Source organism: Carettochelys insculpta, chromosome 5 (assembly GCF_033958435.1).
Source record: "Carettochelys insculpta isolate YL-2023 chromosome 5, ASM3395843v1, whole genome shotgun sequence".
NCBI classification, from domain to species: domain Eukaryota; kingdom Metazoa; phylum Chordata; order Testudines; family Carettochelyidae; genus Carettochelys; species Carettochelys insculpta.
This window is the reverse complement of record NC_134141.1, coordinates 83751254-83764897: the sequence shown is the minus strand read 5'-3', so window position 1 is coordinate 83764897 and position 13644 is coordinate 83751254. Positions and strand designations below refer to the sequence as shown.

At 39.2% G+C, this 13644-nt stretch overlaps 1 protein-coding gene across 2 annotated transcripts in view; it reads right to left on the bottom strand.

Moving 5' to 3' along the window:
• The window catches only part of TNPO1 (transportin 1), a 190063-nt gene that overhangs the window by 21751 nt on the left and 154668 nt on the right, over window positions 1–13644 (bottom strand). For both annotated transcript variants that reach the window (XM_074995420.1, XM_074995421.1), the window contains exons 18-20: window positions 13462–13549; window positions 12361–12459; window positions 12075–12170 (exon numbers count right to left, since the gene is read on the bottom strand). In XM_074995420.1, the coding sequence (XP_074851521.1) occupies window positions 12075–12170; window positions 12361–12459; window positions 13462–13549 (283 nt within the window). The remainder of the gene's footprint in view (window positions 1–12074; window positions 12171–12360; window positions 12460–13461; window positions 13550–13644) is intronic.

Below are 13644 nucleotides of genomic sequence, written 5' to 3'. Positions count from 1 at the left end.
GCTCTTGATAAAAAGGCACTAAACATTGTTGATTTATAATATCAGCTGAACATACTATAAGTAATTTGAGTTACTTTGTTTTAAGCTTACGCTATTTGAGTTTCAAAATTAAAGTTTGCATTGAAATTAAACCCAGAGAACGTGGTTATATGGAATATGATCTTAGCTCTATAACCAAAGTACTAATATATGAGCCCTTTGCTTGCTAAAGATTTCATATATCCATTTCTTCATGATTTTTAGCAGCATTTTCTTCTAAAGTAGCTCACAGCAGATGAATAGCTCCTTAATATCTACAGAGTTTATCACACTGAAATAGGCTCCTTAAATCATACCTACTAAATTCAAAGGCATTTTCTCCTGGGAGAATCTGACTTCAGGCACAAAAATTTTAGCACAAAAGGTGTTTATTCTATTTGCATAATTTACAGCCTTTACTGTAAATGGCCGAATGAAAGGGAATCATCACACAAGAATGTTTTATTGGTGTTCACTCAACTCACAGAAGATTAATCTTTCAGAAAGAGGAGAGGGTGGGGAATAATGTTTAAAGATTATTTGAAGCAAACTACATGAATACTACTAAAATCCAGCAGATTTATATGAAGCAGAGAAAGGAAATCTATGTTCAAGAGACATACTATGCAACACTCTAATTAAAACAGGCATTTGTGAGCACTCCCATGAAACATGCAATAAAGCAGATGATGCTCTCTCCAGCCAAGTTTGGTGTAGGATATACTAGCTTTTCGAAATTCACTTTGGTTATATGACCAATTATATTAACGCATATTGGTCACATAATGCCTTTTTTATATAACTGCAATATACACAGCATGAACAAATTTTCAGTTGAATTAATTTTAAGTGCAGCCTCGCAGCAGTGCCAATTTTCATGCGCTACACAACATTAGCAAAATTTTTTATATCAGGAAGACAGGCAGTTAAATGCTCATAAGATTTAAAGCCATATGTGACAAAAGTCCACTCATTTTCCACTGTAGAAGCGTATGCAAGGAGAAGTATTTTTATGGAGGCTGAAGACTGTACCACTTATCGATGTTCTATGCAATGGATTTTTTTTAACTGAATGTGTTTTAGTTATATATTTCCAGAAGAAGCAAAGTTAAACAAAACAACAGAAATACAATATGCACCAGTGAAATATAAATATTTTGGTAGCATCTTAGCTTAATATTAGGCTAACTAGAAAAAAAAATCTAGAGCACATGGTATGTAGGGTTATATCCTACAACAAGCTTCTTGAAAGGACACCACATTCAACATTCACTTGCAGTTATGTATCTACATTTAAATTAACCATTCAAGAGTAAACAAAATTAAGTGCTTGGGTGCTTCTAAAAATATCTGCAACAGTAACAGAAGCAAGCATTTGAGCACTGGACACATGTCAATACACCAATTAATGAGAAGAAAAACAGATTCATTTGTTGATATTACTATTTGGCAGTCTACTTTATGTAGGTGCTCAATGTTGCCTTAAATAAAAGCAGTAACTAGCAGTATCAATAAAAGCCAAACCGACCCTTAAAGTTCACCTTCCACACTTATTTTGCAAACACTACAGTTTTAACATCTAGCTTCATGAAGTGCTGGAGATGACATATACAAACATTTTCCATCTCTCCTTTTTAACCTCTCATTGTACAGTACAATATCATCAGCTTCTCATTACTGTCTGAAACAAGTTACTCTCCCACTGTGCACAAATTAGGTCAAGGTACATGTCTCTGTGGGTACTTGATTTCAGGTGCACATGCACCTTGTGTGCTTTTGATAGATTTTTTTTTTTTTTTATTAGCCATGTCCATTGTGCCTGCACATGTGCTGCTGACATCAACATGCCCTGCACCAATGCTACATCAAGCCCAGCAGGCAACAATCACCAACTTCACCACCACTGAGTCTCAGAAGGAAACTGTGAAGCAAATGGGAAAAAGAGGGTGGGTAAACAGAGCACCCACAGGGTGACAAACCTCAGAGAACTACAATTACCACACAGAACAAATAGTAGTTCTCTCCTTGAATAATGTCCCTATGGCTGTCCCACTTTGGGAAATTCCTGAATACACCTATAAGGAGCAGTGAGTACTGGAATAGAGTCCAGCACAAAGGAACACCACTGCAAACTACTACATTAGATCTAAAGATGTTGACTAAGGTAACAATGTTCACACAGGGGCCATTTCCAAAATTTTGGTAAGTCATCACTGGACAAATATTTCTACAATATTAATGAAACTATCTCATCATCTGTTGTAAGACGACCCCATTATGTTCTTTACACAGCAATGCAATTACAGTTAATTAACTGGGTATATGATTATACAAAGTTTATCTGAAGAGGTGATTTATAATGCAAACAGTTTTGTGAACACATGCAAAATCTGTAACACTAATATTAGATTTTACTTATAACATTTATTTTTAAAATTTACGGGTAAAGTAAATAAAACAATGCAAAAAAGAAAGTCTCTGATGGGCATTAACAGGGGAGGGCAAGTAAGGTACCTTCCTGGGTAAGGTTGGAGGGCCCTGGTCCAGGATCCTGGAAGGGACCAGGTGCTAGCCTCCCACAGCCAGCCCTTCAGAGCTTTCTGGGCTGTCCTGCCTGTAGCTTCAGCAGCAATTTAAAGGACCCGGGCCTCCAGCTGCTGCCACAGTAGCAAAACTGGAATAGTTTCTTCAGTTCACATAGAGTCATTGTGGGATAGGCAGAAATGACAGATGGCCTGCGAATCATATTTTGCACATCCCTGGATTAAGGCATAGTGCCTGGAGAATGTATATACTGAAGACAAGTAGCAACAGTACAGCTCTCAGATACTAGAACATTAAGTAGAGCCACAATAGATGCTGATTGTGACATTGTCAAGTGATCAGAAACACCAAGAGGTGGTACCATGTTGGCAGCACTGTATAACAAGATATAATATATCCCAAAGTCCACTTTTATAGTCTATGGGTAGAAAAAGCAGAAGCTTTGGATCAGTCTATAAACAAAAAGAAACAGCCTAGGAGATTATTATTTAGTCCTACTGAGACAGAAGGCTAATGCCATCCTTGCATCTACATTATGGATGGTAGCCTCCAGGGTGGAATGATGGGGTTTTGGAAAAACAAGTAGATAAATGATATAATTCAGATGAAGCTTTAGGAAAAAGCGTAAGAGTGTAGACCTCAGGAAACTTACAGGATACCGTGAACAAAGGGTCTGACATTAAGGCCTCAATCTCTACAACTCTGCAAACTGATCCAACGGCCCCTAAGATGACTGTTTTCATGGAGGTCAGCATCAGTTCAAAAGATGATTTCATGAGCCTTAAAAACCAAATTAAACGTCCCAAGGTGGGGGCCTTTTGGAAGAGCGTGCCCAGATCTCTCACGAGCCTAATGACTGGAAGATGAAAAAACAGCAAGAACCTCTGAACAACAGTATGAGAAGGCAGCACAAAGAACACACAGAACTAAGTGATGGTCCTGTCTCCTTTAGTTGCAGCACATCTTACACAACAAGCAGAAGCGAGGCAAGGCAGAGACCACATTCTGGAATTCACACAAGTGACTAAATCTTCTCCACTTCTGAAGATAAATATGTCTAGTAGAACCTTTCCTGATATTTAATAATATCTGTTACATCTCTGCTCACCATACCTACATTTGAAAATATTGAGAAGCCATGCCTTTGAGCCAGAAAATATTCAGCTGGAGGTACAGCAGTCAAATGGAACCCTGGGAGAGAAACTAAGGAGAGATTGGAAGATTTATCCCTGAAGAGTTACGCAAAACAGGTAAGGAAATCATGTCTGTATCAACCACAGAGTTATCAGCAGGATTCTGCTATTGTTTTGTCTGATTTTCTTCACCACTTTCAGAGGTGGTGGGGGAGGGAAAAAAAGCTTCTTCATCAAAGAAAAAAGGAAGGGTCTCTCCAAGAAACAGTGACCTAATCTTTCCCTTCCTCCACACTCTTTGAACAGAATAGATGACATTATTGTCTGTAGCTATGGCAATAAGGTCCACTTACGGAATCCCCAAGTTTGAAATATGATGAAAAGTAGCAAGAATCCAGATTATATTCATATCCCTGGGAAAAACACCTGCTCAGAGCATTTTCTCAAAATCTTTTCCTGCCTTGAAATTACATTGCTAAAATTTGTATGCAGTGTTTTGTACTTTATTTTCATAAACATAAGAACAGCCATAATGGGTCAGACCAAAGGTCCATCTAGCCCAACACTTTGTCTTCTCTGACTGTGGCCAATGCAAGGTGTCCCACAGGGAACGAACTGAACAGGTAATCATCAAGTGATCACTCTGTTGTTCGTTCATAACTTCTGACAAAGCAGACAGCCAATGATGCATACATACTCCATGAACTTATCAGGTTCCTTTTTGAATCCTGCTATAGTCTTGGCCTTCATAACATCCTCCAGCAAGGAATTCCACAGAGTGACTGTGTTGTGTGAAAAATGCTTCCTTTTGTTTGTTTTAAACCTATTGATTTCATTTGGTGACCCCTACTTCGTGTGTTATGGGAAGGAGTAATTATCTTTCCCTATTTACTTTCTTCACGTAAGTCATAGTTTAAAGATCTCTATCATATCCCCCTCTTAGTCATCTCTTTTCCAAGCAGAAAAGTCCCAGTCTTATTAATCGCTCCTCATATGGATACCATTCCACATCCCAAATAATTTTTGTTTCCCTTGTCTGAGTCTTTTCCAATATCTCTTTTTAGAGATGGGGTGACCACATCCACAAGCAGTCTTCAATATGCAGGCTTACCATGGGTTTGTTCAAAGGCAATATGATACTGTCTCTCTCATCTCTTCCTTAATGATTCGCAATACACCTAGATTTTATTACTGCTGCTGTAAACTGAGTGGATGTTTTCAGAAAGCTATCCACAATGACTATCAGATCTTTTTCTTTAGTTGTCACAGTTAATTCAGAACCAATTATTTTGCATGTGTGTTTATACTTTCCAATGCTCATTACTTTGCATTTATCAACATTAAATCTCATCTGCCATTTTGTTGCCCACTTACCCAGCTTTGTGAGAATCTTTTCTAGCTCTTTGCAGTCTGCTTGGGACTTCTCACCTATCTTAAGTAGTTATTTATCATGTTCAAATTCTGACATCTCACTGTTTACCCTCTTTACCCAACCAGTTATGAGTATGTCAAACAGGACTGTCCCTCTCCCCAAAGAGATTCCTGGGGACACCACTATTTGCTCTTTCCCTTCTGAAAACTTACGATTTATATCAACATCCCTTTGTTTTCTACCTTTCAACCAGTTATCAATCCATAAGACTACTTTCCCTCTTATCCCATGGCAGTTTACTCTGCCTAAGAGCCTCTGGTGAGGGACCTTGTCAAAAGCTTTCTGAAAATCTAAGTACACTATATCCACTGGATCCCCCACATGCTTGCTGACCCCCTCAAAGAATTCTAGCAGATTAGGTAAGGCATTGTTTCCCTTCACAAAAACTGTATTGGGAACCCCCCGCCCAATAAAAAAAAAAAAAAGAAAGAAAAATGTTCATCTCTGTGTCTGACAATTTTGTTCTAGTTTGTCCAGTACTGAAGAAGTCAGGCTGACTGGCCTGTAACTCCCAGGGAGGTCTTTGGAGCCCTTTTTAAAAATTGGCATCACATTAGCTGTACTCCAGTTATTTGGTAAACAAGTTAAATGACAGTTTACAAACTACGCTTGGCTCTGAAATTTCACATGCGACTTCCAACAGAACTCTTGGGTGAACACTACGTAGTCCTTGTGTCTTATTACTGTATTTGTTTCAAATCTTCTTCTGACACCTCAATCTGGGACAGTCCCTCATACGTGTCACCTAAATACTGGCTCAGGTTTGGAAGTTTCTCTCATGTCCTCAGCTGTGAAGAGAAATGCAAATTAATGCAAATAACTTCATTTCTGCACAATGGCCTTATCTTTGAGTGTTCCTTTAGCATCTCGATTATCCAGCGGCCACCAGTTTAGTAGGCTTCCTGCTGTACACTGTTTTAAAAAGCAATAGCAAAATATATTTTTGCCTACTTGTTCTTCAAATTTTTTGACCTTCCTAATTTTATTTTTATATTTCTTTTGCCAGAATTTATGCTATTTTCCTCACCAATACTTAACTTCCTGTTTTTTAAAGTACACATCTCTCACTGCTTCTTTTGCTTTGCTGTTTAACTATTGTGGTGGTATTACTTTTTTTTTTCTCCCTCTAGCCTTTAAAATTTGGTGACACATTTAAGTTGAACACCTATCACAGTATCTTTCAAAAGCTTCCAAACTGTTTTCATGGATTTCACTTTCAATACTTTCTTTTAATTCCTTTTAAACTAACACTTTCATTTTTGTGTATTTCCCCCTTTCTGAACTTAAAAAGTTACAGTATTAGGCTGCTGTGATGTTTTCCATGTCTCACAGATGTTAAGTATAATTTGGCCACTATTACAAATTGATCCAATTATATTTACCTTTTGTAACAGATCCTGTGCACCACTTCAAACTAATTCTAGAATTGCCTCCCCCTTGTGAGTTCTTGCACAAGTTGCTCCAAGACAGTCATTTAAGGTGTCAAGAAACTCTCTGCATCCCCTCCTGAGACAACATGCACCCAGTTGAAAATGGGGATAAATGAAATCCCCATTACTGAGTTTATTTGTATACCTTCTCTAATCTCCCTAGCATTTCACAGTCACTATAAACATCCTGGTCAGCTGGCTGGTCACATATCCTTCCACTCTTATTGGTAAAGCATGGAATTACAAACCTATAGAAGCTCTATGATACAGCTTGTTTCATTTAAGATTTTTACTTCATTTGATTCTACACTTTCTTTCACCTACAGTGCCAGCACAACCTATTTTGTCCTTCTGATATATTTTGTACACTGGTACTACTGTGGCCCACTGATTACCCTCATTTCACCAAGCGCCTGTGATGCTTATTATACCAACATCCTCATTTAATATGAGGCACTGATTCATCCATCCTATTGTTTAGACTTCAAGCAACTGTATATAAAACTTTAAAAAAAAAATTGTCATTTTTTTTACCTGTCTGCCATTACATGTGACTGAATGGGACTTTTACTTGACTGTTTCTCATTAGATCCTACCTGTATTTTATCATCTTCCATCTTCTCCTCCTTACTAAGGCAGAGAATCTCTATTAGTAGATCCTCCTGTAAAGGATGTCTGTCTGAATCACATCCTCCTCCATACATGTCGGCATTCCCCCAGCTTTTAGTTTAAAAACTGCTCTACCACCTTTTTACTTTTAAGTCACACCAATCTGGTTCAGTTTTCGTTCAGGTGGAGTCCATCCATTGTGTATAGGCGCCCCTTTCCCAAAATCCCTCCTCCATACATTGTCTTATCCATGCATTTAGACCCTGCATTTCTGCCTGTCTAACTGGCCCTGTGCATGGAACCAGAAACATTTCAAAGAATGGTACCATGGAGGCCTTGGACTTCAATCTCTCACCTAACAGCCTAAATTTGACCTCCAGGGCCTCTCTCCTGTCCAGAATTCCCTATGTCACTGGCACCTACATGTACCACAATTACCAATTCCTATCCCGCCCTACACATAAGCCTACTAGATGTCTTGAGAAATCCACAATGTTCCCAGTCAGGCAAGTCACCATGCTGTTCTCCTGCTCATTGCAAACCGATCTATGTTTCTAATGATCACATCCACCATAACTATTACTTGTCCATTTTCTTTTCTCCCTAGCCTTTAAAATTTTTCCCTGGTGGTTTTCCCTGGTGGTTCCCTCCAAGCAGACAGGTATCTTCGATTTGAGAGGATACCACTTCCTCATCTGCAAAGAGGGTTCCAACTATGGGATCTCTTCCCTCTGCTCCAGTTGGAGATTCTTTATCCCTAAGAGCCTCATTCTGCTCAACGGAACAGAGGCTGTCAGACCAGCAGTGCGACCATTCTACTGCACCTCAGAAAGGCTCATGTATGTCTTGTCTCCCTTAAATGCTTCAGTTCAGCCACTCAACTCCAAAGCGTATATGCTCTCTGAAGATCAGGAGCTTCATGCGCTATACACACACGCTACCTGCCCACACAGGGCAGTTAATCAGTAACCATAGTGCTTCAGCACAGATGAAAGGGGATCTTACCACTTGCTGACTGTACCATCAATGAGGTACAGAAATACTATGACTACTTCATGGTGCAAGGATGCAGTCAGAGAATTTTTGAAAATGTTTTTTTAGCCACGAAGAGACCAAACAGAGGTACCTGTACTTGAAATGACGACAGCTTAGAACCAAATGCAGAAAATTTCTGTTAAATAAGTGTAAGGCTACATGGAAACATGCACCTCTCTTGTGCAAACAAAGAAGAGAGTTTAATCTCCTGTCTTAGTAGGAATAGGTGAGAAGGGTCCCTGAAGAGAAGGGGTGGGGGGAGGGAAAAGAGGGGGTAAAATGGATGGTGCTGCCCAATATTACCTTCAGCATCAATTTGCCCAAGGTGCTATGCTCTCCTGTTTGCCAGAAACAGGGAGTAGTCTCCACATGAAGGGAGATGGACAAATCATTGCACCTCAACAGTTAAAGAAAAGGGAGGGTCCAAACTCTCAGCTATCTTTTCAAAACTAACATTTTAATGATGGAGTCGATGGTGAAACTGTGTTGATGGGTTAGATGATTTTTAACTCTGGAATCTACAAGTCTCTAGGTGGTTCCATCAGTCTCTGAAAACCAGAGATATGGATCAGGCGGGATGTTTGAAAAATTTGACATCTACTGATTTACCTGTTGTTCACAGGAGTGCAGCTGCCAAAACAGCTGTAACGTGAGCCTATAATCTTTATGCAATGAATTATCCATATTCTCTGTGAACAACTTTGCACCAAACACAAGATCCACTGCCATATTGTCGACTTCTCTGGGGAAAACCAGAGCACTGCAGCCTGTATGCCTTGAACATACCACTTCAGTGGAGACAGAATGGGCTGTGATATCTGCAGCATCTTCATAGTCACAGTAGATGCTGTAAATGAAGTCCTCAATTGAAACTATAAAGGGCGCGATCCATAGTCTCTGCAGATTGAAGGATGCCTACTACTACTACTACTACTACTACAAGAACCACCTCAAGAGATATCACGGCCAATAATTATTCTTCAGTAATGGTAGGATGTTGTTATTCTCTTAAGTCTGAAAAAAGCTATGGAATAAATTAGCTAACTTTTGGATAATCTGGTAAGTTGCACTTGGCGATCAGTGCCTGACATTTTGCAGTGCAGAACTGTAGGACTGCCAATGGATAAGATTTCTCTCTCCATAAAAATCTAGGTCCTTCCAGTCTGCCACATGGGGTGGACTTGTACTGGTGTTCTTTGCTCCATACGGTCTCCATTTCAACCATTCAGGAACAGGTTGGAATGTGAGAAAGAAGGCATTCAAGAGTCCTTGGTGAGAAACATAATACAGTAAAGGCTGTCTTATCCAACCCTCTACCAACCAGAAAGCTTTATAAATCAGCATTTCTAATCTTCACAGGAAGTCTGGTTTACTGTCTCCACAGAAGCAGCAACATGTTCCTGCTGCTCCTTGGTGGAACTATAGCAGAAGGGGTTCAGAGCGTGGGATGGAATGAAGGGCTAGGCATTAAGGTGCAGGTGGGGATGTGAGGTGAGGGCTCAGAGGCCATTAGGGTGCAGTGGGGCTTGGAGTGTTAGATTCAGGGGTCAGTCACCTTTCGTGGCTCCCTGCAAGTGGTGACTTGTCCCTGAAGCTCCTGGCAGAGACAAAGCTAAGTGGTGCTCTGAAGACTTACCAGCAGTAAAATGCCCAGGAACTCCAATATGGCCCTTGAGGACCATAAAGGGGTTGGAATTCCATCCAGAGTTGCTCCCACCAAGCATGATGAGGTTCCTGGACATCTTTTCTGACTCTCTGAGAAAGGGGATTTGCATATGGCTACATAGGAGAATGCCAAACAGAGACTGATACTGAAAGAAGACCTCCATCATCATCCTCTTCTTCCTTTAACAGGAGACCAGATCTGTCTCTGGAAAGTGTGCCAATTTGAAGTATTTCAGCATTGCCTCAGAGAGGCTATCCCAGTCAGCAATGGACAGTCTAAATGCATTCACTGCCTATGCGTCATTCGCATCCCACAGAAGTATAACACCTGTTTAGCCAAAGGACATGGGAGACCTGCTAAATAAAACTGATATCAGACCAGAATACGTGTCCCAGGAGAAAAGTACCAATAGGGTTTTGAGTGCTTCACAGGCAGCACTGAGGTATATATAGGTTTAGCCTAAAACTGTAGCAAGGAGCTTGAAAAACATACAAGGAAAGAGGTTAAACTCAATATTACTGATCTGTGTTTGCTCTATCTTCATTAGACAGTATTAGCACCGTCACAAAATTTTGTTTATACTTAGAGCTGAAGGATTTTCACACCTTGCTCCTGCAGGAGCAGCCTTTACCCACTACAGAACCAAGCAAGGCTGCAGACCTGGTCAGAAAGAGTTCTTTCTGAAGTGGATACCTTAAGAGTGGAATTATGATCTTCAGAGCATGTCTCCAGGGCTTGCCCTGTGTAAGAGAGATTCCAGTGGCTGACGTGAAAAGGTGTTCTTCTGACCTGGTTCCAAAGCCAGGAGAAGGGAGAATTCCATCGTCAGACTCATCTTGGTTTAGTTCTCCCATGTCCTATGGCTAAAAAGAAATTACATTTCTGTGGCATGCAACTCCTTCACAACAAGTGAATGCACTTAAACTGTCCATCAGAAACTGGGATAGACTCGCTACATGAGGTAATTATAAAATACCTCTGAACTGGCACAGCCTTCCCAGAGAGGATTTCCCCAAAGGTAATAAAAGAATCTATCAATAACAATTAATTAACTATTATTGCTACTAACGCGCTTAGCTAAAACTGAATACAACAAACAGCAATCAAACGAGGAACATAAAATACAAACAAACTCCATCTCAAATTGAAGTGGTTGGAAAGAAACTAAGGGCCGTTCTCTGGAACAACCTAATGTAGCTTAAGTGCTGGGTATGATGACATCAGCAGGATATGTGCAGCCGAAACAGACACTGTTCGTTCAAATTTCAGATCAAAGATATGAAGGTGGGGCGGCGGACACACATGTACACCAGAAGTGGAGCACATACAGGGACACTTCTTGAAGTTTGGTTTCCCTCACCAAAAGGAAAATGAACACCAAAAATTTGAAGACAACATTCAACCTCTAAGAAAATGCCAAGAAAAAGTTGACATAGTAAAACGAATCTTACTAAATCATAATTCAGCTTTTCTGGAGTATGGAAGGTGCCCTTTATACCAGAGCATGCTCTCTAAAAATGCAAAAGAAACAAGCCTCAGAAGTGCATGTTTAGTAAGACACCTGCTAGCAGTTCCCAATATGAAGACCACTATCATTGGGCAGAATATAAAATGTGCACATTGTTATTGGAGCAGTTTTCATTATTTGTAATACAAAGTTAGGCACTACGAATTATATTATATGCTTTTTGACACTTCAATTTGATTGTAGGAATGTTACCACTACAGGTCAAGACTTTTTAGAGCAATTACTACACCAAAACTGATTTCCAATATTTGGTGCATCCATAGCTGCTTTTTGTTTTTCTTATTACAAATCTTCATTTTCCTCTGATGTTTTCACATATCCCTATTATGTTTTCAAACTTTTGAAAGTTAGACATATATATGCATGAATCTACATTTAATATGTATCTAAACGAGCATAAAAGAAAGTCTCCAATTTTTTCAGGTGTAACAAAGCTATTAGTATTATAAAATGGATTTAAAATGCAATAGCCTTAAGAACCTAAAAATAATGACAGATGTTCCACTGCAGTACTGAGACTTGTAAAAACTTCTGCAGAACAGAGATGTTTTCACTTATACACACTGTAAATGTATCAGTTCTGGTTTCACACCCCTGAGCATTTTTAAAGGCAATAGGTTTTTGTCCTCCGAGACAACTGCATAATTCCCTTCACCACAAACATTTCAGTTATGGGTACCTGTGTTCTCTAACAACGTCTTTGGTGTGTTGGGTCTGTTAATGATTTCTACAAGCTGGTGCAATACCATAGGAATATAAGGCTGCATCTCTATACCTAAAATAGCCAAAAAACAAAAATTCAGAAGAAAATGACTTAAAATACTCTAAATAGATCCTTTTGTATACAGTAGTTTAGACTAATTCAGAATCAAAACTTGCCATTATTTAAGTAAACACAAAGACCTACATCTTTAAGCACTGTGTATTATAATCATGCATTCTTAAAAAAAAAAATCTGTTCTTACCCATTTGAATGGAGATTTCTCCAATTGCCCATGTAGCATTGTTGCACACAGAAATGAACTCAGGGTTTAGGTTGGTTCCCAAAATTGGCATGAAATCAGCTAGAAAGAACAACATTTATAAACTGACAGTGTGCAGTAATTTCTTTTCCCCCTTTACTAGAAGTTCCCAGTAAGCAAGTTCCTATAAACTAAAAATATACAAATGAATGGCATGCATCATGTAGAACGTGAGAGTTAGAAGCAATAATTCACCAACTAATTCCTTAAATCAATGGCTCATGAAGGCATACTTCATGTCACCGAGATAACAAAACATCTGTCAAGAATGAATGCAAATTCTGGAATCCCCAAGTCAGTCCAGTAATTGGAGGAAAGATACAGCCCTCTCCGACACATGACTGGCACAGGGATCAGCAAGTGCATAAAAACCTAAAATGAATGCTATAGCCCTTCTGCAGAAATAAAATAAAATAAAATAAAATAAAAATAAAAGCAGCTCTTGGCTAAGTTTTTCACATTTTCAACTGTTATGTGCAGATCTTTGCAATGCAAACAATATACTCCTAAAACAAGCCATATAGGTGGTAAACCAGGCATACAATTTTATCCAACTTCTCATCTGCAACAGAAAACAGCTACAAAGTTATAAAACAATCTGACTATGACAGCTCAAAGCTACAAAAGTGTCTGAATATGGTATAAAATCTGTGTGGAGAAACTTACTTTTGCAGAGTTCAAATTTAACAAAAAGCAAAAAGTGTCTTTATAAAGTGCAATCTGAACAGATACAACCCTATGTTGTTCCTGGTAGAAGGTGGAGAAAACAACTTTGCACTAGCCTGACAGTGAGCTTAATCCACTCAGATGATGGCTTATACTGACACCATAGCATGGCAGCTTTAAAGTCTGCTACCAGGATTCCACAGGATGCCTTGGAAGCAACTGCTCTCTATGAAATGCTAGAAACAGCACTCACTCCCTAGTGAGAGGCACTGACTAAGGGGAGTAGCTGCCTGGTAACTGATACTCCCCATTTTATTTCAGCTAATCAACATGTGAAATAAACTAATGACATTTCATATATATAATAAAGAAACATACCTATGCAAGGCTTAACATGCTGAAAACATGCCTTTGTCAGGTCCCCTAACAAGGCAAAAGAGCTCTGTCGTACCTCAGGCATTTTATCCTACAAACCAGGGGGAAAAAAAGCCACAAAAAGGTACAAGTCAGTTGGCACTAGTCTTATTTTAAAAACAAAACCCCAGGATTTTTTTAAAAAAA